Source organism: Halichoeres trimaculatus, unplaced genomic scaffold (assembly GCF_033239565.1).
Source record: "Halichoeres trimaculatus isolate MK-OKI-2021-1 unplaced genomic scaffold, fHalTri1.1 fHalTri1_scaffold_5, whole genome shotgun sequence".
Lineage (NCBI taxonomy): Eukaryota > Metazoa > Chordata > Actinopteri > Labriformes > Labridae > Halichoeres > Halichoeres trimaculatus.
This window is the reverse complement of record NW_027437183.1, coordinates 6,786,241-6,812,627: the sequence shown is the minus strand read 5'-3', so window position 1 is coordinate 6,812,627 and position 26,387 is coordinate 6,786,241. Positions and strand designations below refer to the sequence as shown.

The following is a 26,387-nucleotide window of genomic DNA, read 5'->3' as shown; positions in this document are numbered from 1 at the left end:
CACATGTGTGGCTGCTTCTCACATGCGTGTTAAAAAGTTCTCCTCAAGCTTTTGATTTCCACCTCAGTGGGCGTCTGGTTCCAGTCATTCAGACACACAGATCTTCTAAAACTTTATCTTATTTCCTTTTCAGAGTGTTACACTGCAAACGGTGAGGACTACAGGGGCTTCCAGAACCAGACCAGTCTGCATGGAGGTAGACCCTGCCTCTTCTGGAATGAGACCTTTCAGCATCCTTACAACACCCTCAAGTATCCCAACGGAGAGGGGGGTTTGGGAAGACACAACTACTGCAGGTGAGTCCCTTTCCTTTATCAGGATAAACCACATAGAAGAGGTTTATTTTGAACAAACACTAAAAAATATTGAAAAATAATCTATAACATTGAAGGCAGGTTTGTTTGTGCTTCATCAAGGCATACTGAATAAACAATAACTACCTTCGAATGCAGAGGTCTAAAATCTTTCTGACCTTCGACCCCACGATGCAAAGCAGGCCCAACCTTTTCCAGCTTAAACTAAACAAACTGCTAATTTCAAACACTTTCTAGCCCTCCAGCTCATCAATGCACTTTGCACTGCCGACAATGTCCCTGATGCATCCAATTCTTCATGAGATGAATGAAGCACAGCAGGCCTTAAAGAGGGGGTATAATCCTCATTTTCAGGCTTTGTACTCTCCGCCTGATACCTCTGTAGGAGCTTTAGATGATTACAGCTCAGAAAAATCTTCACCTTTCCTAGGCTGGTGTCTTTGAATAGCCTCATTTTAGCACTGTGTCCCTACAATCATGCACACTTCTCTTTAGGAGCCTCCTCCACTGTTGCCATGTTTTTAAAATGACTAATTAAACAATATGTTAATTTGTTTTTTGGTCCCGAATCTGAACTGACATTATGGCAAAGGAAGAAAACGGAAATCTGTTGCAACTAAGAAAAGAAAAAGATGTTTCTATTCTCTGGGAGCCTCCTCCACTGTTGCCTTGTTTGGAAATGACAAATTAAACAATATGATAATTTGTTATTTGGTCCTGAAACTGAACTGAAAATTTAGAAAAGGAAGAATAAGAAGATCTGTTGTAACGAAGAAAAGAAAAAGAGGTTTCTATTCTCCAGGAGCCTCCTCCACTGTTGCCATGCCTAGAGTGACAAATGATAAAATGTTTGTTTTGGACTATAAATCATACCCGTAAACTTTGAAATAGGCTGAATTTGTAAATCCCCAGGGACAAATAACTAATGAGATAAATAAGTAAATAAAAGATGTGATGTTCCAGTTCACTTGAAGCCTCCTCCACTGTTGCCATATTTTGAGGTAACAAACTATATACACTTTGGTCATACACAGACGGACCCTGTATCTGAACTGAAAAGGGTTGGAAAAGGATGATCAAGAAAAATCCCAGCTACAAAAAATAAAACAGAGCAAGAGGTTTTATGCACTCCAGAAGCCTCCTTCACTGTTGCTGCAATTTAAAATAGAAAAAAAATAAAATGTTGGTCATAAAATGTGGTCATATATTTTGGACCCTGAATCTGACCTGACAAGTTTGGAAAAGGAAAAAAAATCAAAAATCACAATAAGCAAAGAAAAGTAGTTGGACTGGTTAGTTCTCTAGCAGCCTCCCCCACTGTTGCCATGTTTCAAATTTTAAATGATAAAATATGAAAGGGCCAAAACTTTATTAACACTTGAAAAATGGAGAACAACCTAATATCCTACATGTTTCAGCCTGTGGCTTTCATCAGGCTTACCCTGAAGAACAGGAAAACCCCAGTGACAAAGCACAGGTGCAATGTTTCTGTTCTCCGGAAGCCTCCTCCTCTGTTGCCATGTTTTGAAATGACAAATTTTTAAAAGCCATCATTTGTTTCCTGAATCCGACCAATAAAACTTGAAATGTGAAGAATAAGAGAATCACCATGCTAAAAAAAAAACAAAGAGGGAAAATTCTGTTTTCGAGGCGCTTCCACTACTGTTGCCATGTGTTTGCAGGACAAATGGTGTGTCATGGTCATTTGTTTTGAAAAAGCTGCTCAGAGGGAGTACGCCAACAAACCACTCCACAATCTCAAACACTGTACATGCTAAGTGTTGACATCCAACATTTGAACGTGATGTTTTCATCTAAAATATGAAGAGGAATGACACCACCTCTTTGAATATCTAAAAATCACCCGTACACAATCACTACAAAGACATTTTTAGCGTTTCTTCCCCCTGTGTCTCAACATTCTGGAGCTGTTTGTCTCAGAAACTTGCCTCAGGACATGAAGACACATGATCTCACGAACACTTGATGATCCGTTTTAAATCATCCAGTGTTTCACAAGAAAAGAATCACATATGTGAGAAAACACTAAAATATTTGATGAAAAACACAAGTTTCAAGACTGAAATGTGTTTTTCTTCCATATTCTAGTAATCATTTCATGATCTCTGTGATTTATTGTGTGATTTTATAAATATATTTCGACATTTTGGGAAAACTTCATGTTCTTAAGCCATGAGCTTGATGAGTAGATTGGTACCACTCACGTCTGTGTGCAATATGGAGATACTGTGAGCAGAATAACTTATCTCAGCACAAAGGTGGGAAACAGAGGTCCACTCAAAGCTAACTAAACACACCTTATAGTGGAAACTGAATGATTCAATCAGCGGTGGCTTAGTTGGCAGCTGGTCTTTCAGTTGATATCATGTATGGAAGTTACTGTTAATTGATGTAAAAGTGCTTTGACTGGCACCTTTGAAGCTCATCTTTCTGGGATGTTCTGATGTTTGACTGTGTTTTGATGGTTGCTTTGAACTTTGCAGACAAAGCATTCGACTCCATTAATGATTTAAAACCAGGTAGCTGAGGGTCTGTACTCAGGGGACCTGCTCAGACATTCAACTCTGAATATTTATCACTGGAAAAACTGAAATCTTATCAAGTGTTTTTGCCTTATTTCCAGTAGAAAATGTCTGTTTAAACATAATATGAGCAACATTCAAAAAAAAAATCTCTTATTTCAAGTTATTTAAAGACAAAAACGAGATTGTAAAAGTAAATCTTCCAGTGAAACAGGACACTAGTTTCTTGTATCAAGACACAATTCTAGTTTTAAGCAAATTTTCAAGCAAATTTTCTGTTCAATCGGCAGATTTATATACCTGTTACAAGCAATTTAGACCTCATTTTTGTCTTCAAAAACATTAAAACAAGACATTTTACTGGACTGACCCATTGAATGTGGCTAATATCAAGTAGGGCTGTAACTACTGATTATTTTAGTAATCGATTACTCTGACGATTCAATTTATGATTAATCGAATCAGAAAGAAAAAAAAAAAGGATGAGAATGCATAGTAAAATTGGCAAAACCAAACATGCGTTGTTATTTTAGTTGATGACTATTGTTTGCTAAATAATATATATACAAAGAAACAACATATTTGAACATAACTAAACTGACCAAATGCTAAATTTATAAAGTATAAAAAGTGATATAAATGTATCGTGGGCAGAATTAAAACAAATATATTGTTATGTCTTCAGATTAAGAACTTTAGTGAGCCAAAAAAGCAAATAAATAAAAATGTGTCCTCAATCTTTTCATCTGCAGGTCAAACAGTACACCCCCTCTGCCCTACCACTGTCTGTAGCAGCTAACGCTAATGCTAACGTTGGTTTAATGAACTCCCTGTGTTTTTCAAACAGCATGACAATTTAGTAAAAAGACTAAACGAGTCCTAAAAGACAAACCATGCATTTCACAACAAATAAAAGTAGTGTATGTGGGATTTTGTAGCTCCTCGCCTCGCTGTTAAGCTCCCTGGCTCGTCATCGATAAGCCCAACATTTTTGCGTTTTAAGTGCTGGATCATTGCAATCGTACTGCAGTGCCATCTGAGGTCATTTTTGTCAATTAACACGCTGTGTGCTTTTACTCAGCGTGAAATTCTCCCAAACTTTGGATTTTTTTTTTACGAGTGGCTTTCTCTGGCTCGGCTTCTCCTTCACCGTGCTGATCTGTTGGCATGTGACGCATACAGCCCCGCAGCCCAAGTAATCTACACTCCAGTCCAGTAGGTGGCAGAAATGCACCTTCAGCTCGCTCCCAACCTCTAAATTATCCAACAAAAAGAAGAAGACATCGATTATGGAAAAACATTGTTGACACTTTAACTAATCGATTCTTATCCATTTGCCATTGCAGCCTTAATATCAAGTATAACAAGACAGTTTTTACTTAGAATAAGACAAAAACACTTGATAAGATTTCTTCTTTTTGCAGTGGTACCTGAAGCAAACATGTGATTGTCAAAGATGCCAACACGCTTGTTTTAGCAGAGCTCCTCTCCACATCCCTCGGGTGTGAGGGGACACGGTAGGTGTCTGGAAAACCCTTTGTGTCCAAACATGATCCTCAGGGTTGTTTGCACAAATGTCCAGCTTGCTCACCTGCAGGAAGCCGCACTCTTTTGATCCTTTGAAATCTCATAGAAGTCAGAATAGTGGCTTAGGCCGGTTCACCAATCCATACGAAACAGAAACCCTCCTCTCCTCTTCCTCCTCCTTGTCCTCCTGAAGCCAAAGCCTCCGAAACATTTCCCTGTGTCATGGTTGTAAACTCATAACACAGAAATGCTTTGAAGTGGCACTGGGCTGATTTGTTTTTACTCGAACTGGATGGGAATTCGGAAGATTTACGAGGAGGATACAGGCAGATGATCGAGAGAGGCTTTCCCTGCACATTAGGAATGTCTTGTGTTCAACAAGCGGTTCAAAGTAGACGTCTCCAGTGTTTGGATTTGGCTGTTTTCTTGGCCACAGATGCAGTTAGCAGCTTTCCAAGCTCACTGACAGCTCGTAGCTTTGTTTCCGTCTGACAGAGGGATTTCTGTCGCTGCAGCCACTCTCAGTCTTTCCGTCAGACGCTCTCGTTGTACGGAGTCACCCATCAGCAGTGCTATGAGGACAAAAGTGGCCACTTCATTGTGAGAAGATGAGGAATGGTATTTATGGCATGTCTGCACAGGGTCACGTATTGGAGCATGTGTCCAACCATGTGTGTGAACATGCACATGCCTGCAGGGGAAAAAGGGTTATCCCTCTGCGAAGAAAAGTGCGTAGTGCTCGATTTGTTTGATCACAGAAAGTTGGCTTGCTGTGTCGCTCCATTTGGATTGCAAATATCTCTATTTACAGGATTTGCATCTTGCAATTCAAATCCTGCCTCCCACATTTTCTAACCGCCTCTACTTTTCAGTCGTCCTCTCATCTCCTCAGCTTGTCCGTCCCTAATCCCAGGCTTCAATTTTTGCAGAAGTTTCGGGCTAAAACTTCACAATAGGTGGTAATTCTCTGACAAGAGGAGGAGGCAGCAGAGGGAGGGGTTTAAGAGGAGAGCCAGGGCAGTTTTTTGGCATGTCTGACCCTGAGGCGAAACGTGGTTTTACGAGACAAGAGCTGAGGCCAGGACACAGGTGGATAATGCAAAACTGGAAATCACTGCATGTCTCAACTTTACCACGTGTCTTTAAGCACATATCAGATGTTGAGAGGCAGAGGATTACGCACTCACTCCTCGTCCCGTCGCTTGTGTTTTCCCGGTTGTGATTTAGTCCAGAGGGCATCAGAGTGGTGCTGCAGAAAGAGCCCTAACAGCCCCCACATTTCATCTTTATTGCCTGCTATAAAATACTCCAGTGAAAACAGGGGAAAAACTGGGCAGAGGGGAAATGTCACATTGTTCCCCTGCAAAGAAAGAAGCACAAAGCCTCAGGAAAAGGACAACAGCTCTCGTGTCTAAGCTGAGACTTAGAGGGACTCATTTTCAGCGTGAATATCACATAACAGAATTCAGATCAGCTCCTCTTACGTCTGGTATCTAGCTCTGCAGTCTTTTGGCAGTGTTGCACCCAAAGAAGACACTTTTTCACTCCTGTAGGACTTCTTTGACTTTTCTAAAATACTCCCATATAATGAACTCCTCACAAATCAATGCCCTGATTTATGTTTTCCTTTATTGTTCCCTTCAATCGACTGTTCCTACAGGATGATATTAGACCCTTTCCCCTCCAGCGCATTAGCACGAGGGTGTGAAGTGCATGGCGGTTCAGTGGGTGGTTCAATAGCTTTGTGAGCCATTTCTGAGCTATTTATATGCAGGTGTGTATGTGCAGTGTACAATTTATGAGACTCTGCTATGGCCTGTAATGCTCTCCCTTAATGTAGATGAGATAATGGAAATGCCAGCGTGAATAGTGCTCCTGCAGTTGATTGCAGTTGCATCTTCCCCAACGTCAGGTGCAAATCTGGGATCAGGCAAACAGCAGGAAAGTTGTCTGCGACAGGAAGGAGTGTATGAAGGAGTGTTATTACAGTCCCGGTGTGTGAGTGAGAGTGAGTTCTGTGGAATCACAACAAGCTGTTCTTTAACCACACTTCAGTTTTTCCCCTCGGGGTTCGCAGCCATCAGTCTTTAGATTTCAAGTCTTCAGTGGTTGTGAAAGAGATGTTTGTGTCATGTTTTGTATTCCTGTTCAGTATTTGTTTTCTAAAATGTCTGGTTAGTGTTACTGAGCAAAGAATCTCCTGGAAGAATACAGTTATGTGGTTTTATGCTACAACCAACAGTTGAACGGTTCCAACGCTGATGCAGAGAAATCATTTGCCTCGGGTTGTCACCGTGTTTCAACCGTCACTCTAAACCTTTTAGCTGCAGCACACACTCTGAAATGGTAAAAGCACCAAACTGAAACTCATCTTTATTTATATAATACCTTTCATATGTTACAGCTAAGAGTGCTTTCCAAATAAACATAGAGGGAAAATAACACTTAACCATAACAAGAATCGAGTAAAAAACTGAGTAAAGAAAATAAAACAGATGCAAGAAGAATCTTTTTTAATGAAATCTGATGAAAACCTTGATGTCAGTATGATGAAAGAAGGTTAAAATAAATAATCAAATCAAATTAAATAACATTAAATAAAAATTTAAAAAAGTTAAAAATTTAGAATAAGATTATTCATGAATTTCAATGGTTCTAAAAGAAAAATGAAATAAAATAATTTAAGATAAAATCATTATATTTAATTTAAAAAAAGAAAAAAAATTAATTATTCATGAAATCTAAAAGTTTAAAAGAAAAATTAATTTAAATGAAATAATAAAAGATAAAATCATTGAAATTTAATTTAAAAAAAATTAAATTTTTCCTGAAATTCAAAGGTTTCATTCAAATAAATTTAAATGGAAAAATATAAGATAAAATAATTAAAATCTAATAAAATAAATGAAGAAAAAAATTCAAATTGAATTAATCATGAAATTCAAAGGTATAAAATGAAATAAATTGAAATGAAATAATATAACATAAAACCATTAAAATGGAATAAAATAAATGAAGGAAAAAGTTAAAATTAAATTCAATTTAATTCAATAAAATTCAAAGGTACTAAATAGGATTTTAAATAAATTAAAACAAAAACAAAAATCAAATGATTAAAATTTAAATAAAATAAGAAATTAAACAAATTAAAGTCTAATTAAATAAATTAAAATGATGGAAACTAAAATGAAATTGAATGAAACTCCATAATATAAAATAAAATTAAATAAAAGTAAATAAAATGAATAAAATATATGTTACTCAATTTATATATAAGTAAATACATAAATGAATTTTAGATTTAATTAAAATGAGATAAAATAATCAGAAGAAAAATCTAAGTAAGCTTAATCTCTTTATTACTGAATGATTAAGACATTTAAAATCTCTTTATTATTTAGTAAACTTACTGAATAATGTCCAAATGAGCAGCAAACCAACAGCAGACTCTGTAACTTGTTGTTGTATTGTTGTAACTTTTTCTCTCTGTGCTGAGCCCAGCAGCTCCGGGCTGTTCTCAGGTTTTCTACACTCCTGACACACCTCCTGTGGAGCACAACGTGCTGTCAGACCACGGGTGCTTCACGGGTGGATTTCTGGCTTAACTGTTAATTTCAGTTAAAACTCCTCAGGGCGGTTTTAAGAGCAAAGCATTCTCTAAAAGCATTTAACTCCTGCTCATTCTTGAGTCGAATGCTGATAGAAATAGAAAGTGGAGCACATCAGAACTTGAAGCAGTGACATGTTTCCCAGCTAGCATGACACAGTAATATTACAACCTCTGGTTTAGGTCAGGCAGACCGTGAGAGAACAACAATAAACAGTAGACTATACATATCGCCCCACTCCCAACAATCTAGTCTTTGACAATACGTGCATTCATGCAGCACAGCAGCAGGCAGCAGTTTGCATGCTAAATCATCCAAGTCAATTAAAAAGTCTTCTCCCAGGCAGTAAATAGCCAGACTCTGATCTGTTGTTGACCTCAAATCTAAATCTCAGCAACCTGTCTGCACAGCTTTTAAACCAGCATCTCCTCTCTGTTAATTCTGCTAAATGAAGGGACGCTTTCAACTTTTTCTACTCATTTAGCCAAAGTTCCTCCAAAACCTGACTGAGCTCATAAAAACACCTAGCAGCATGTTATTTCCACATACTTTGATGTGATTATTTTTACATTTTATGTGACGTTTCACAGTGCCAGGCATTTTTAAGATGTTCGTAAATTTCCCGATTAAGGTACATGGAAAAATGGTTATTACAGGAACCTTTTGAACAGCAGCCAGCCCCAAGCAGCTGTTTTTCTGCGTGCTCAGATGTAAGCTGCTCCTGCCTTCCATAGCAGGACCAAGGGAGCCTGTAAGGCACAAACCCAACGTGGCTATAATTGGCTCTGTACCCAAAGTGTGTGGCTCACTGCGAGCGAAATGAGTCAATCAGCGTAATTGTGCCAATTAAGTGTCCAAACATCTTCTGTGATCTACCTCTGGGTATGGGAGTGTTTCAACAAGCTCCTCTGCTCAGAGGCATCTCTGACGCACACCGATGTGAACGCAGCTACTACAACAACACATACACACACTCTTATATTCACACACTTGCAGGGACTTTTATCTCCGTGAGGATTGAAGTTTTTCTCGGTGCTGCCGGGTTAAACAAATGGATTTCCATCCATCGAAGTCTGCTCTTATCTGTGCTGTGGCACCTGAGCTAATCTGACACTGTCTGCTTCTCAGCTTCTGCCTCCCCTTTCACACACACACACATGCAGAGCTACAGAGGCACACACACTGACACCTCAGGGCAGGATTGATTGTGTTTCTCTGTCATGCGGCTGGCCTGTTCACCTCAGCTCTGCGGATGATGTTCCCATGCTTCTGTTAAAAGGGTGTGTGCAGGTGCTCATGCATGCGTGTGTGTATCTGTCTGTCTGTGTGTGTGTGTGTTTAAGAGAGGGAGATGAAACACTATTTGGGGACCGGAGCTTTCGCAGAGAGGTTAGAAAGGGACACGGCGTCATTTACTGATCAAAGCTGCTGGCAGGTCAGACATGTGATGGGTGTTCCTCTGAGGATATTTAGTTAATGATGATGGTTGTAATTCACGTCTGCCTCCTGAGGGGGCGATTAAAACAGGCAGTAAATTACAAAAGTGGCTAAAGATGGCTTCTTCAGAGTCTTATTTCAAATAGGGGCCATTAGGCTTTGACACGCATGAGAAGAAGAGGAGACGAGAGGAGGGGGGAGAAAAGGTGTACAACCCAGTTTTTTGATGTTTGGACTCAGTTTGTGCTCCTCCACTTCCTGTTGTAGCCTCGGGCTAAACAAACAGGTGTTTGCTTTCAATCTGGGTGGAGCAACAAACAGATCTGGGCTCCTGATGCGGTTTTGAAATTTGCTGGAAAACAAGGCTTCATGTTGTCGTGGGAAAGTTTCAGGTCAAAAGAAGTTCTTTTGCTGCAGATAAAGAAGCAAGAAAACTGCATCCACGTGCAGCGTTTCTTCACACTTTACAGTTGCAGAGAGGAAGAGAAAGAAAACTGTTTGCTAAATACTGAGAGGGGAAAAAGCTTTCAGGCGGTTAAACTTCACTTCAACCCACAAAAAAGTCTCCACAGGTATGTCTTTGTCAATACCTCATCCTGAGAGTGAAAAGAGATGAGGAAACTCTGGATATAGTTTTTGATAGGAGAAGAAAAGAAATGGAAACGCCCTTCACAACTTTGCCTACAAAAGGCGAAACAGGATAGCGGAGCGCCTCGGGGGTTTGTCGTGATGTTACAATAAGGTGTGTCAAAAAATGAAGAGAAAAGGTCTCCAGCAATTACTGTGCTGAAAAAAAATCCAGTAGGTTTTTTTCTCTTGAAAGGGTGTTTTTTTCCCCCACTGAAATAGAGCTTAAACGACACCAAAATGAGCTCCAGCCGCTAACTTGCTGCTCTTTTTTTGATTTTCAGGAGTTAAGAGTCATGAATCACAAAGTCACATGATCACCCTGGAGATACAGAGCCAGCACAAAGCTTTTAGGTATTCCCGTCTTCAATCCCACCTCTCACGGCTTTTGTAAGTGAAGCTGAAAAGCCGAAGCACCGAGGGGCCTGTCAGGCGTATTATGATGGGTTCAGAGTGGCTTGATGAGGTTCAAAAGAGGCCGCGGACCCAGACAAAAGCTCTGCCCCATCACCCATCCATTTTTCAGGGTTGTGTCTGGCCCCAGACAAAGAGCCTCCCCCTCTTCTCCATGACCTCCACCCTTCAAAGAACCATTGGTCTGGCCCTTGACTGACATGCATGGTCAATCCTCCAGAGAGCAGAGGAAGAGCTCAAACCGAGAGCGCTAAAGGGTTCTGCTGGGATGATTGACACCACCCAGATAATCTCCCTCTGAGACATCATCGAGTTGTCAGTCCTCGGCACGAGGTTTCCTCTTGATAGTCTGTCACTGAGTTGTTGTTTTGCCTTCACTGCTCTGCCCCAAGTCTCTCCCTCCCCAACCCCTCGTCCTTTTCACCCTTCATCACATCCCCAATATTTTACAGTCCTGCTTGAACGGCTGAAAAAAAAAGTTCAGGGGCTTGGTGAGAGCTTGAGCTCAACTTTTCTCTTATTTGTTTTGCTGGATGTTTTCCAGTACAAGGACACTGAAGATGCAAATATGAGAGATTAACTGGAGCATGCACAAAATATCTCCTGTTACCAGCTAAGGCTGAAGCTTTGATCCTCTACTATCAAGATGTAAACAAGCACAGATGGCATCCTGTAGCACAGAGTTTGTCAGATTTTTGCATTTCTTTCTGGCTGGTTTCTGGTATCAAGTGACCTTTTTTTTTTAACATCACAGACTGATAAAATCAAAGCTCACCTGTCTCTCAGGTGTCTCTTAATACTAGATGATCAGTGGTCAGTTTTCTGCAGTGTTACATGCTGCGTAAATAGCAGCTAACTCTGCTTCTGACCAAGGAAAATGTTCACCATTAGGGGGCGATATAAGGAAAATACATCAGGATGTTTTTATGTCAGGATCAGGATCTGGATTGTTTCTCAAATTCAGACTATTTTGACCAGCAAATAGGGGTGGGGAATAAGGGAAAATAAATATATCTAGATTATTATTATTTCAGATTTTCAGGTGATGATATTCCAACAATATTGAAAAAAAAATACTGCGAAACTATTTTCTTGCTAAGAGGGCAACTATGGATATTTTTAAATTCCTTCATACAGCTCTGTAAAACATTGCCCAACAATATTCTATGGGAACTTAAACAGTGTTTCCCCTCATGAAATGGAGTCAAGCTAACCTTATTTTCCATACAGTGCCAGATCACAGCAGAAGTGATTAAGAGTTACCGATCTCATAAATCAGGTCTATACCTTGTGTATTTATTTTTTTAACTGAGTAAATAACATTATGTTATTTATCTGATTTACATTACAGGTTGTCATTTTTACATCGCCACATTCACATTTCTCCTTGTGCTGTTTCATGCATGGTGAAGTTCTGCTCCACACACATGCATTCACACACACACAGACAGGATCATTCCGTATAGCGGACAGAGAGCTGGAAAAACCACCACAAGAAAAATTTCCCAACATCTTCTCTGTGAAGATGAAACATTAGCTCCAAACCATTAGCCAATAAATAATCTGCTGAGACGGGAGACTCCTGCATGTTTCCTCCATGTACGACTATGTGGTGTTTTGGTTTCCACTGAGTCACATGACTGAACCCTGTCCGCTGATTGGCTTCTGAGGCGAGCATTCAGTGAATAAGGACTTTCAAGCACCTCTCCTTTGCTATCTATGCACCGTCTGTTTATTTATTTTTTTCGAATCAGTAATACTCCATAATGTGAAGTTGCACATCATTTAAGCAACATTTTGAATAATGTTGTATGAAACAATATTTCTTGCCCCCAAAATTTCTGATACTGCACCCTTTTTTTTCCTTTTTTGCACCATATCATAATTTTAAACTCATCTTGTGTCTTCTAATGTGTTTTTTGAACTGTAATATTTTCACATCTTGATAAAAACTTTTATTTAAAGATGTCAGCTGTAAGAGTTGTTGAGTTTCTGCAGAATGAACTTAGCTTTAGCTTTATACAAGTAGCCTATGCATAGTCCAAACGTGGTTAAGTGAGACGTTACTAGATTAACTTTGGTTTTCTTTATGACAGAAAATGTTTATTTCCACTTCATTTAGAACATGATTAATTTCAGTGACCAGATGAATACATTGTGAGATGAAATCTTTGGGTGCTAGCTCTGCTAACTTTAGCCACAGACTATGAACTTCGAGATCCAGTGTTAAGCTGATTCAAATGGCTTTGCGAAAAAAAATGCTCTTCGTTTGGTAACTAAAATAGTAAAAACAATTCAAGTGTAGTGATTTTTACTTATTTATTTCTGCAGAAATCCTGACGGGGACGTTCAGCCGTGGTGCTACATCGCTGATCATGAAGACGGGATCTACTGGAGATACTGCGACATCCCAACTTGCCAGAGTAAGAGATCAGTTTTACTCCTCCTCTAACCTCTCTGTCTCCTTCTGTCTCCCTCTGCTCTGCCCTTTCATGCCCTTGAGGGCAAACCATGAGCTCTGGGACCGACCATTTTTTACCACTCTGCTCATCTGCTCTCCTGCTATGAATAGCTTTTATAGAATGTATGGCTCGTAAACAGCTATTATCATCTAAAATATGCCTCTAATTGCCTCCCGTCACCCCTCCCCCTGCCAGTCTGGGCCTGCCCTTACTTTAATACAAGCTGTCAATCACTGCCTCTGTGTGTGTATGTGTGTGTGTGTTCTTGTGTGAGAGTTTGTAAGTTTCCCCTTTGGCTTTGCAGCTTGTTTTGACGTGTTTTTTTTTTTTTTTAAGTGAGTGATTTTGTGCGTGTACCTGTTTGTGGATGTTTCAGTCTGTTTTGTTCCCTCGTGAGTGTGTGAGTGTCCCCATCCTGCGTGGATGTGTGTGTGTGTGATGGGTTGTTTATATTGGGAGATGTTGTGCTTCTGTGTGTCTTCTCTACTGGTTTGGCACAGATTTACAAAGAGGTGCCTGTCTTTAATCCCATTACTTTCATTCTCTCCACCTTTCTAATCGCCGCTGTTGACAACTGACTCGGGCGGATCAGCCTACGTGTGTTGTTTTCAACGCCAGAGATCAGAAATCCTGCAGAGGAGGTTCAGATACAGAGATTTACTGAAGGCATGTTGTTTTAAGGAACTGTCTCTCTGGTTTATAATCCCAACATTTACCCATTTTAACAGTTTCCAGCTTGTGTTCTTTACTCTTCAAAGCTTATCAGGTCTGAAGTGTCAGTCTGGGACTTAACACTCTGAGAAGCCAAAATAAACACTTCCACTGTTATCTTCTACTTTTTTGCTTCTTCTCCTGAAGTAAACATTCCCCTTCTTCTTTATATATCATTCTAACTGTTAGCTTTCCATCTTTACCTCACATTCTCTCATACTTTACGAGCTTTTTGAAGTCAGTGATAATCCTTGAGAACCAAAAAGACAAAAGTCTCATTTTAAGATATTTAAATAATCTGCATACAGCAGACATGTTTGCTGGTCTTTGCTTGCTAAATTCCAAGTAATTCAAAGACTTCTATATTTAGCTTCAGTTATCTAAAGGCTATGTAAGGACTTTCCGTTTGGGGTCAATAGTGGTGACACCTGTGGCTGGAATTGGTACTGCACCCACTGTTAAAAGATGTGGCTTGCAAAGGCGTGCATTTGTTTTTGAAACAATCTTTGCTTAGCCAAATAAGCTTTAAATTTAGAAAGAATGCAAATTCATGAAAATGTAAAAGTCTAGAATGAATGAAACAAGCTTGCAACAAATAAGGAGACTGTCGGCTAAAAGCAAAGTAAATCTGCATCGTCAGAAAATGTGATGCAGACAAAAGATGCACAGCTAGAATAACACCAACACATAAAACATGCAAAAACAGCAGTGCTCCAGGCCTTAAGGAGGGATGGGATTTTTTTTTCTATTTCTTATCAGTAACTCTTTATTCAAACTCAAAGGTGGTGTAACATAACAAGAAGAAGCTAACACACACTCTATATTTAGACATAGTACTGCGAACTGTGTTGCTAACTCAGAGTCCTATCTAACTTGAGGCACTCAGGCATTAGAATAGCTAGCTTTCCATCAGACGTTCTCAATTGTGTTTTAAAGTCTTGCTTTCTCCAGTCAGTGAAGCCCCTCCTGTCCTGCCACAGTCCTGCATCATTATTACAATGTTCCCAACTGTTCCACTTGTTGTTACAGGCCTGAAGGACTTCACATGTCATGTCTTAGTTTGCTGAGTTTTATGTTTCTAGATTTTTATCTGTTCTGGATTTGCAGCACTATTTACCTAGTGCAGATCATTTGAGATGTTGTAGATTTGTTTGTCTGCTTGACCAACCAATCTGCAACTGTGGACACTGATCTATCACAGGATCCATACAGTGGCGTTTTCTCCCGGAGGCCAAGGGAAGCCATGCTTCCTCTCTTTTTTTAGACTGTAGCTGTGATTTAATGAAAATATTCCTTTTTAACAGTTTCGATACTTCTTCTGTGTTTTGTCACTGTCATCTCTTCCTTATTCCTCTCCTCTAGTTATTGAGCATTTTACAATATGTAAAACAGCGCCCTCGTAAATGTTCTGTATCAAATGAGTGGTGAAAATACGATACTGCACGCTGTTGTCCACAAGGAAGCCAAGCTGAGTTGGCGTCCCTTGGTGAAAAAAAACAAGAATGGTTAACCAATCAGATGAGGCCGCGGTCATGACACTGCTCATCTGTGATTGACCAAGACTGTGTCAAGGGAAGCCACCCTGTCTTTGGCCTCAAACCAATCAAATCACAGTATCGTCATCATCGAGCCACTGAATGAAATCAGAGAGGTTAGCACATTAGCAGTGTGCATGAAGCGGCCGGTTGTGTGTTTAAGTGGGCGGTTGAATGAATTAATAAGATGTTTAAGCTAAGTCAAGAGGACAATGTACGAGTGTGAATGAGTGAGTGAGAGTGGGAGAGTGAAAGGGTGTGTGTCGGTGTTCAAAGTAAGTAAAACGAGCGCTCTCTGGGCGCTCTAACAGGTCGTTCCGTTACATGTAATAGCGATACACAAACTGCAACATAGCCTTTTATGTACCCCACTCCCTAAAAAAATACAGATAAGAGGCTTTTGTCTCACTTGGCTTCCTCAAAAAAAATCTCCACGCCACGCCACTGGATCCATAGCCACGTTTCCATCAAGCAGACTGGTTTGGTTCGTCTCAGTACGGCGTGCATTTTTTGGCGTTTCCACTGACTGATCCCAGGGACAGATCCCCAAATAACAGAGACGAGGCGTCCCACTTTTTGGGATCCTTTCGTATGGGTGCCAGACTGAACCGATCCGCTCTTGGAAGATGGAGCTACACACTGCAGACTGTTGATTGGTCAAAAGAATTGTCACTTACCCCGACAGCAGCTTCATTTCTCCTGGTAGCACACAGACTTCTCAGAAACAAAAGTTTGATTGCACTTTGTATCAAAGAGCTACATGCCAATCACAGAGAGGACCAAATGCTGCATGTCTTCCATCTATGCTCTTTGTTTACCGTGTCGCATTTTTCTTCTTCGTTGGATTTATTAGCAGGCCACACTGTGTCGTGCTGCTATGGCGTCACGCTATTGTTTCACACCTGTGGCTTTTGGCATCCGGCTAACACGTCGCCTACTACAAGAGGGCACAGTTTGCTGTGGACACAACAGTACCGTTCTTACGAGCATCGTGGACTACCATGTTGAGCTTGTGCTCACAACCAATAGTCCAAAAGCAGCTTCTGGACAAGACAGTTATAGAGCCAACTACAGGCCTGGCATGCTTACTACAGCGTTTCCATGTAAATACATATTTATTTTCTGTGCGTTTTGGTGCAAAACTGGCCACAAACCTGAGCACAGGCTTGAACAGGCGAGACTGAGGTCTGGAGATTTTTGCAGTTTTTGCTCCAGTAGGTACCACCATGCCTTTAAGAACCTTCAAACCCCTCCAGCCATCTCCCCCATTACCTCGCCTAAGTGGCGTGCGTGACTGAAGACTGCTGTTTGAATGAACCACGACACATTAACCCATCTGACCCATCTGCAGCCTCTTTGCTGCACAGCCTGTGTGTATCCATGTCTGTATTTGTCCTCGGTGTTTATGTGTGGTTGTGTGGGAGCTTGTGTGTCTGACCTCTTTCAGACTACTGTCCTTAGCTTAGTGTTTCTAGGCCGACATCCAAAACCTTTGTGATTGCTGGGGGGGAGAAGAGAGCAGCCCAAACATCTCTGCTTGGAGCTCCCTTATCGTTGGGGAAATCAGGCTATCTTTTGTTCCTGATGGGTTTGCCATGTGCTCTTTGAGGCGAGGATGGAGTCCTCTCAGCGTGTAACTCATCCCTGCAACATGATGAGCCTGATTTTCTAACTGCTTCGAGCTTCGCCCATATTGAATACCGTCTTACATGAACGTTTCTCTTTCTGTTTGGGCATTTAAAGTTCAGCTGAGCCCTGAAATGTAAGTAAGGAGGAGCCAAGCATCCAGTGTCGTGAAAACAAGCCTGTTCAGTGGAGACTGTTTCTCCCTGCAGGGAGACCAGGACGCTCTCAGAATGCTCCGTCTCATCTATTGTGGAGCCAGGACCGCCACGTGGTGCCTCACCTCCTGGCGGTGCCTTCTCTTAATCTGCTGCATTTGAAAGCATCAGCTGCCAAATGAGATGCTCTCCCTGTGTCACTGTTGTTAACAAAAGGGTGAAAACACACCGTTGTGCCAGAGCGAGAGCAACAGTGGTCTTTGTTTTCATTTCGTCTGGCTTTTGTTTTGTCTGCCTCTTCATTTTGTGTTTGCTTTGTTTGATGGTTACGGGTTGGTTGCCGCTTATAGAGGTACCTGAAGCCTGCCAATGGCCCGCTGATTATCCAGCTGGGTGCTCTGTCATCTTGGGTCATGCCACCCTAGTGTGAGGGTGACACACCCTGCAGGAGCACACACTGCCAGGCAGGTCACATGAGGCCAGAGGTGGATTATAGTGTCGGTCACGCCATTTGTTGATCGTAGTAATCCGTCATGGCAGCAATTATCATGTGGTGGAAGAATCTAAACATTTCATAAAAAGGGCTCAAGACTGCTGCACAACTGGACATTTCCACCATGTGTCATAGCGGATGCCGGTTTTTCAGGCCCTTCTCATTCTCAGGCCACGAAAAGGCTCAGCCAAACATAACCATGTCACAAATGTGATTTACCGCCTGTGAAATACAGCCTCGCTCTGCTGGAAATGTACATTTCTAGAATCTCAATGTCAACACACTCATCAGATTAAGTCCAGACGCACTGAAAGTAAAGGTTAGGGAATAGCTAGGGGCTCTTTGACTCAATGTGGAGTTCAGTTTTCTGCATACGGAAGGTCGGCCAGTTCAATACTGATTTCTTTTCATCAAGCCTGAGCGCGTAGGGCAGAGAAGGCTTAATGTTGTCTGACTGAGCAATGTTGATTCTAATGAGGGGTGAGGAAAACACCAGCGGAGCCTCTGGCCAAACAAGTAGGTTCAGAAGATAGAGATGAGAGTTGACAGCTCAATCCATTATTAAGGGACTAAAGTCTTTAAAAAAAAGTTTGCATGTGACCTTGAAGGTCTCAGAAATTTGTTTTTCTGGTCCAGCTATTCAATCCCATTGCTCATTTATAAAAATTAAACACATTCAAAGAACACAGTGTATTCAAGTGTGGATAGAAAACTTTGGTAAACAAACCCAACCTGTGCGTCTCAAATGATCGTTATCTTGTTTATTTGACTGTGTACAACATGACGTCTCCCCGTTCCACAGAGTTCCACACTGTCAGGACATTTTGTTTTAGTTCGGCTCCTTTAAGCTGACATGCATTTGCATGACGACATGCCTCGGCTGAATATGACTGACACAGATTGAAGCTGTCAGCGTGAAGTTCTCCAGCGTTTGCCAAGACAAAGAAGCTTTGATCTGCGTGTCTGAGAGTTCATCACCCAGCAGCTTATAACCGAGAAAAACTTGTTGTGCCACTGTGATCCTCTGCAGGGAAGATACATGCTGTAACTGTACAGTTTAGGAAAATACTGGATTATTTTTCAGGATGGTGAGTGATCTGAAGAAAAACACGAGAGTTTAATGAGTGAATAAGCCTCTTAAGGTTGTTTAAACATATGTCAAGGCTTGTGCTGGGTCTCACCTGCAAAAAGCTAGAAACTCGGTTTCTAGGAAGACTTAATGATATTTTTTACTTTTTCCATTGGCTGGAAAATCATACACTTTTTAAAACATGGACGTGGTTTCAGAAACATCACCCTATTTCATGAAAGGCAGTGAAGCCTGGGAAAGGTGGACACCATATTGATGTTGTTAACTCAACCAAACTCTGTGTCACTTTTAACTATCACTCACTCTAAGCCTCTACATTGTCTAAAAAGATCAGCAAAAGCATAGGGTTGAAGAGATGAGCTACATTTGCAGGATTAGTATTATTTTGCTGTAAAAATGCTGTTTTATCATGGCATCTAATGGACATTCCCTTGATTTTTGGGCCAGCCTCTAATGGACATTTGAGGACTTACAGCCTTTTTACACTCCCACATTGGTTTCATACGATAGAGCAGTGGGACAAAGAACGAATGCTGATCGTTTACAGAATATATAAGTGAGGTAGCAGAATCAAGTTTTCTCAGGGACTCTAAAAAATATTTGATGAGTTCATTCCTTACTTACACAGAGGCATAAGAAAGCCCAGATCAATTAGCCTTTTGTTAGCTTCTCAGGGGAACTTTAATGGTTGAAGTATTATGCAGAGATTTCCAGTTGTGGTGGGTGGTTTATGTGTTAGAGTTTGGTTCTCTGACAGGTTTCCACGTGTTTAAAGGAAAATTTCCTTTCCACTGTTGCCAAGTACTTAGTCATAATTGATTAATGTTTGAAATAGTTTAACAAAGAGTACAGTCAGGACTAAAATTAAATAAATAAGAAGTAAATAAAAGATAAAAATCACTTGCAGTTCCTCTAGTGTCCACAAGAGGTGGGTTCCTGAAGTCAAACCAAACCTCATTAAAGGCCATGCTGAAATCAAAATTCAGTGTTTGATCTTTATGCCTTATTTCTTTATTTACTATAACAGTTGATTGGTTAATTTTGTCATAACTTATCCCTCTCTAATTAGTAGGGGAGTTGTAGCTGTTAGCCTGGAAGTTAAGCAAAAGACTAAGCTCAGTTTGTTTGCTTTCTCTAACTTGGTGGTACCTAAGTATTGCCAATATGGTGACAACCATCTTTAGGTGTCAGTACAACATGACTCAGACACAGCCGTGTTTTATATCGTCCATGTTACCAACTTGTATAATTTTTAAAACATTTTGGAGAATTCTTTGGACGCCTTTCAGATAGAAATGCTGCTGTTTCATGGTGTGAACTCTGCTTACTCTTTTCTCATGTCATTTGTCATGATGTCTTAATGTACTTTCAGCCTTTTTTCAGTTATGTACTGAATGAAGTGAATGCAGCTGGATCCATCACTTCAGCCCAGGGCTAATTTCCCTGCTGAACAAAAAGTACACGTCATGTTTCTCATTTAAACAGACATACAGCCTGTCATACAGACTTAAAAAAATATCTATCTTTAGCTTTTAAATATTTCTACTTTGATGCATTTTCGTTGTAGCTAACAACAGCAGCGGTGTTTTGAATTGATGGGTATTATATGTTCAACAAAGTATTCCAACCTGCTGTGTAATAGTCCTCTCAGAGTTTTCACACTATATATTCAAATGACTTGATATATGACTTAACTACCTCACTAACACTAAGTTATACTCATTTCCTGTATTTGAACCATCGAGGGAATGTCTGATTGAGCTTGTCTGTCATCACAGAACAATAGTCTCTGTACAGGAAGCCTCACGTCCACCTGCCAAGCTAAGCAGCCACACCTCCAGGACGATAAAGCAAAGTAAATAAGTGTTTGACATCTGGTTTTATGACTTAATTTTGATAAAAATATGCAGTGAGGGTTAAACGTCTTAACGAGGAGTGATTTACAAGGCTGGTGAGTTAGATTATTAGTCTTGAATGAACCACTCTGGGTTTCGATTTCAGAGTTGTTTGGTGATTAATGTTTTTTGTCCTTGTTCTACAGTTTCTAGTGATGGCAGTCTTTCTGTTCAAATATGACCTGTGGCATTTTCAGTTTTCTTTGTAGTTTTTGATCTTGAATGAGAGCTGAAAATCTGAACCCAAAAAGTTCATACGGTTAAAGAAGGGGTCGGGGTTTCTTTTGCCTGCAGCATTGTGCTTCAGTAATATTTGCAGATTCCTGACTTACTGATATTAATTTATGTGATTTTAGTTTTATGTCAACATAATTATTGGATGCACTGTCTTTATTAACACCTTCAACAACCATCTGATATGTCCTGTTACTCTAGCAGCGGCTTAAAATTGTTGTTGCTCATCCATCCATGCTCACACTTTGGATCAGCTGTGTTATGTGTCAAGTACAGTATAAATAAAGTTAATTTGATCTGATTTGATCCAGGGAAATATCTCAGTTGGATTAACTGGCAGAAAAAGAAAGATTTGCCAGAACATTTGTGAGGCTGCTAATGAGATGCCCTGACACACATACAGAAAGCAGTTTGTGTTTTTTTGTGTGTGTTCATATTTTCCTGAGGATGGACAGTTTTGAGTTAGTATTACTGATTTTCATAGTCACAATCAAGTCCAAAAGCTTTTTGTTTGTCCAGGAATTATCAACAATTTTACAATCTGTGCTGACCTGAAGCTAACACTGTAAGCACTAAGTCATAAAGTACATGACTGATTTTTTTCACCTGCCATTAACGGATAAAAAAGGTGTCACACCCAAAAGCCTCAGGCTAAAATCCATTTGTTTTCTTTAGCTGCCGTTTATTGCTCTTATAAAAAGTACTTAATTGCAGGTAATGAATTCTTTATCAAAACCCACAAGTAATTCTGTGGAAAAATGCCTCGAACAGGTTCCTGCGCAAAGACGGGGTGGCTTCCCTTGACACAGTCTTGGCCAATCACAGGTGAGCAGTGTCATGACTGCAGCCTCATCTGATTGGTTAATCATTCTTGTTTTTTCTCACCAAGGGATGCCAACTCGGCTTGGCTTCCTTGCGGACAACAGTGTGCAATGTCGTATTTTTACCACTCATTCACCACATAACATTTAGGAGGGCGCTGTTTTACACATCGTAAAATACGTCATAAGTGGAGGAGAGAAATAAGGAAGAGATGACAGTGACGAAACACAGAAGAATTATCAAAACTGTTAAAAGGAGTATTTTTATGAAATCACAGCTACAGTCAGGAGAAAACGCCACTGCTTCACGCTGAAGAGTTTCCGGCTTGAATTAGGTTGATTTTGCATCCTCCTGCTTCAGACCAAGCCACAAACTAAAAATACAAAGTTCAAAAATACATAGTTCAAAAAACACCAATTAATGATGAACAGATAACTGATTGAACAAACAATGACTTTCAGAGGAAAAAAGTTCCTTAGATTTGAACAGTTGGTGTTATGACAGTGGTATATTCAACATTTACATGACATTTTTATTCACTTTTAAGTGTAAATATTCACTTAACTGATTTTCTGTTATACACCATGTTGACTTAGTATTTTTCTTTGGATAAAAGTAAACGTTAACAAGCAGATGCTAAAAGCAGTTCCTGTCACTGCCAAAGCTTCTTGTCTGTTTGCTTTTAATTGGTCGATTCTTCTTTCCTTTCTTTGTTTCTGCTGGTAACCTTTTTGAAAGTGATATTAGAAATATCCTCCATATTGTCTTGAAAAGTGATGCTAAAAACTAATGTTTTTGCCTCTTTGAGATTCTAAACTATATTAATACACTGCAATGATTGGTAATATATGAGTGTGATCAGGTTATCCTTGGCGTTGCTCTGACTGGACAGAATTAAATACCATTGTTTGAGAGTTTTAACCAATCAGAATCAAGTATTTAACACAGTCAGGTAATGAGTGAGTCTAATTCAGTTTTAGGACCAGACACAGTGGAGATGCAAACAATAAGAAAACAAGATACTAAATTCACCCTGGTATCAGAAAAATGAGATATACTAAGAGATGTACTTGCTAGGTGCATCCAGAAAACACTTTCTGCTGAGAAATACTTGAAAGATAACAGAAAACTTTTGCTGATGTTGAGAAAAAATGAATCTCTTGAGGTTTTTTACTATTGCCCAGAGACAGACAGACAGCAGAAAGACAAGAACAAGCGCTCGCCGAACGTGTCAGCCCTGCCTCGTGGCTGTTTTTGCCACCTATACAGGAAAGCTTTTAGCTTCTGTCGCCTGTAATTTCCTCTCTCTTTCATTGCTTTTCTGAGGCTAAATGTGTCCTCTGGATGGACTCATAACAGCTATCGTAACAACTAAACCGTCCTGCCCAGCACGCTGCAGCAGAATCAGGCACACAGAGAGGAAGATGGTGTGTGTCCATGTCGAACTGTGTGTGTGTGTGAGTAATATCTCGACTTTTGACAGTGTGAAAAAAACAGTCAGATTTAAAGCTTCAAAGTGAGGACATATTTTTGAAGTGAGCTCACTTTGGCCTCTCCCTGACCTCTTCATGAGGCTCCTGTTGGTTAAATCTGTGATAATTGAGGTTTGAGTGAGGTCAGCACAGACTCTGAAAAGCTGGAGAGGAAACAATTCAGTGGATAGATTTTCTAGGTCTGACCCAAATGTTTCCCTCATGCGTTTCAGGCCTATGAATAAGTGAAAAGAACTTTTGAAAAAGCTTTTTAATTTGGCGATTTTTTGATGTGCCAGTGGATTTTTTTATTCTATCGTGAAGGTTTTTAGAAAAACCTTTCCAATTATTTCATTTTGCGGTGCTAAAATGAATAAAAAATGGATTTTGTTGTAACGCAGAGGTTTTTCAGCAGCTATATGTGGAGGTTAGAAAATAACTGGAATAGACTGGTCAAATGTTGTGTCCAAGCTGTAGTGCATCAACTCACCACTATTTGGTGCTGTAGCTCTGGTTAGCGGCTATTACTAGGTTGCTAGGCGCTACCCAAGTAGCTGCCTGTTGCAGCAGCTCTCTCGTCTTTGTCCGTTTCTTGTAATTTCTTCGTCTCTTTTTCGTAATCTTTGTATTTGGAGTGGATCATCACTTTGTATGGTTCATTGTCGGTCACGGACACCAAACTTTTTGTGGCTTCGGCGATATTTTTTACTACTTTTCTCCTGTGTTTGTCTGGAGATCCTACATGTAACCATGGCTGCATTGTTTACATGCGAAATTAGCCGTTAGCAGCCTGTAGCATGTCAATGCTAACTAGTGTAGGGCTTGATGATTTCCCTCGAGCTGAGGAGGAGGAGGTGAGAACGACGTGCTGGTTCTCGGATGTGAGCTGGGAGGTGACGACGTTGACCTGTCCTTCCATCCATCGTTGTTGGGAACGTGGGATCTCGCTCCGGGGGATGGACGAGCTAGCTGTGCTAACCCAGCGGCATCGTGCTGTTCACAGACATAGCTGACAGAGCTGACATCGGACGCTGGCCCCACATTGGAGGAGCTTCGCCTGCTGTGAGCAGACAGGATCCAGGAGACAGAGACTGAACAGACTGCTGGGGAGGCTTGGTCCTGGACCCTGTGGAGGTGGAGACTGGCTGGGCTGGAGAGTGGTGGACGAGTGGTGGACGGGATGTCGTCATCTAATTTCTTATGGACATTTTTGCACTTTCTATACTCTTTCTTACTTTTGTTTTCTTAAATGCTGCGGTGACTCCTGAATTTCCCCTCGGGGATAAATAAAGTATTTTGTATTCTATTCTATTCTATTCTATTACATTCGAACTGGTGCTAGCTCTGTTAGTGCCAAACTCAAATTATTTCTACATTTCTTACCTACAGGCTCTGAAATGTTTTGCTGTTTTAATAGATTTTAATAACTCTCTAAGTGTTTTCTGACTCTAGTCAGCCAGGTTTTAAATTTCCCCTTCAAGTTCTATAACCAGGAAACTAGGGATGGGTAATGTTCACATTTGACACGATACATTACTGATCCCCGGTACCTGGCAATCAGTACTGGTACGCAAGGGTACCAAATTTCTGGACTTTTTTGTGTCTATATGATAAAAGAATATGAATTTGTTCATTAATTAAATATATTTCTTTCAACTTCACATATTTATTCTTCAATATGTAATCTTGCAATGCTGTGTTCATGTCCTATCTACTCTTCCACTCTCTCAGAGTCTTAAGGATGCATTTAGGTACCTGAACATGGTACCTTTTGATTTGATGTGAATCAGTTCTCGGTACTTTTGACAGAATTTGGTCGGTACCTATAAAAGTACCTAATTTGGTACCCATCCCTACAGGAAACACTTTCGAACATTGTCAGACTGGAGGCATTTTTCTAGTGTTAGTTTTTACCCTGTCTCTAAAACTTACAGCTCTACAGTTCTAGCAGACGCTTTTGTCCAAAGCAATGGACAACACAAGCAAGAATTTAGACAGAAGGAAAAACCTAGTTAATGCGACAACAGTGCTACAAGTTATTCGGGTGCAGGTGCTGCCATTAAGTGCTGGATTGTTTTCTTTTGTTGTTTTTTTTAATAATGTAGAATGATCTAGACAACAGACCACAATTAATTGCAGCCACAATATACTTCAACTTTCAACAACATTCAGTAATTAGTGATGAAAAACCAAGAACAGGGTCCGAGACCTTCTGACTCATTCTACTCTTGAGGACAAAGAGCAGGAGGGTCGGATTAAGTGCTTAACAGATGAGTCTTCAGACATTTCTTAAAGTATTGAATAGAGTTAGGTAATTCATTCCACCATTTGGGCACAACAGAGGAGAAGAGTCTGGCTAGAGATTTAGAGCTGCACTGGTCTGGGAGCACCAGGTGTCTTTCACAAGCAGAGCGTAGTGGGCGTAAACCTAGATGATGAACCCCAGGTAGGAAGGAGCCGTTCTTGTCACTGTTTTGTAAGCTAGAAGAAGAGCTCTGAAATTGATTGGAGCTGCTACTGGAAGCCAGTGAAGAGAGATTAACAGCAGGGTGACTTGCGCTGTTTTGGGCGGGTTAAAGACCAGACGTACTGCTGCATTCTTCATCATCTGAAGAGGTTTAAATGTACACGCAGGGAGGCCTTGAATTAAGGTATATAAAGGTACGAAAAATATGAATGAAACCTAATTTTATACATTTTCACAAGTCATAAACAGAAGATAGAAAATGATTCAGGATCGGAACTGACAATACATCACAAGAATTCATTCCTCTCCTGTCCATCAGGTCTTCTTCTCCACAGATCAGTCAGGTTGTACAAGTAAATACAAGAGATGAATGAGTCAAAACTTCTGGCTTGTGAACATTTATTGGAATTTTTTTGCTTCTTTCTCTCAATGAAAAGTTCTGCAGTCCTAGCAGAAAAGCTGTTGGCCAGAATTAGCTTTTTGGCCTCGCCGCCCAAGGCTGGTAGATTCAGAAATTACCTGCCAAGATTATTTCATCCCAACCAAATTAATAATTATACATTTTTCATAGAAATATGCCAACCCTCCTTTTTATATAGTCATTACATGTATAGAATTACCACGGGTGACGTGGAAGTAGATTTAGGGTTTAATTTAAAATTGGACACATTGCAGGTTTTATGCTTCGAGGGCTGAAGTTACATTTCTGCTGCATTAGACACGTCAACTATTCACACAGCAGAGAAATACGAGACAGTGAATCAGCAGCCATTACAGTTTTGAATAATAGAAAGTAACATATAAGACTGAGCAGAGAGATTTATTCCAGGGTCCTGAGGTGATAAATCTGAATGTTTGTGACGCAGGCATCAGTCAGTCCGTCGTGTCCCCTTTCACCTCCATGAGACCTGTCTTTACCTGTGGAGCTTTGAACACACTCTTTGTTCTCTAACCG

The 26,387-nt window shown here is 40.3% G+C and overlaps 1 protein-coding gene across 1 annotated transcript in view; it reads left to right on the top strand.

The window, feature by feature from the left end:
• The window catches only part of kremen1 (kringle containing transmembrane protein 1), a 110,721-nt gene that overhangs the window by 38,789 nt on the left and 45,545 nt on the right, over positions 1-26,387 (top strand). Inside the window, exons 2-3 of the mRNA XM_074669437.1 lie at positions 134-296; positions 12,802-12,893. Of these exons, the coding sequence (XP_074525538.1) occupies positions 134-296; positions 12,802-12,893 (255 nt within the window). The remainder of the gene's footprint in view (positions 1-133; positions 297-12,801; positions 12,894-26,387) is intronic.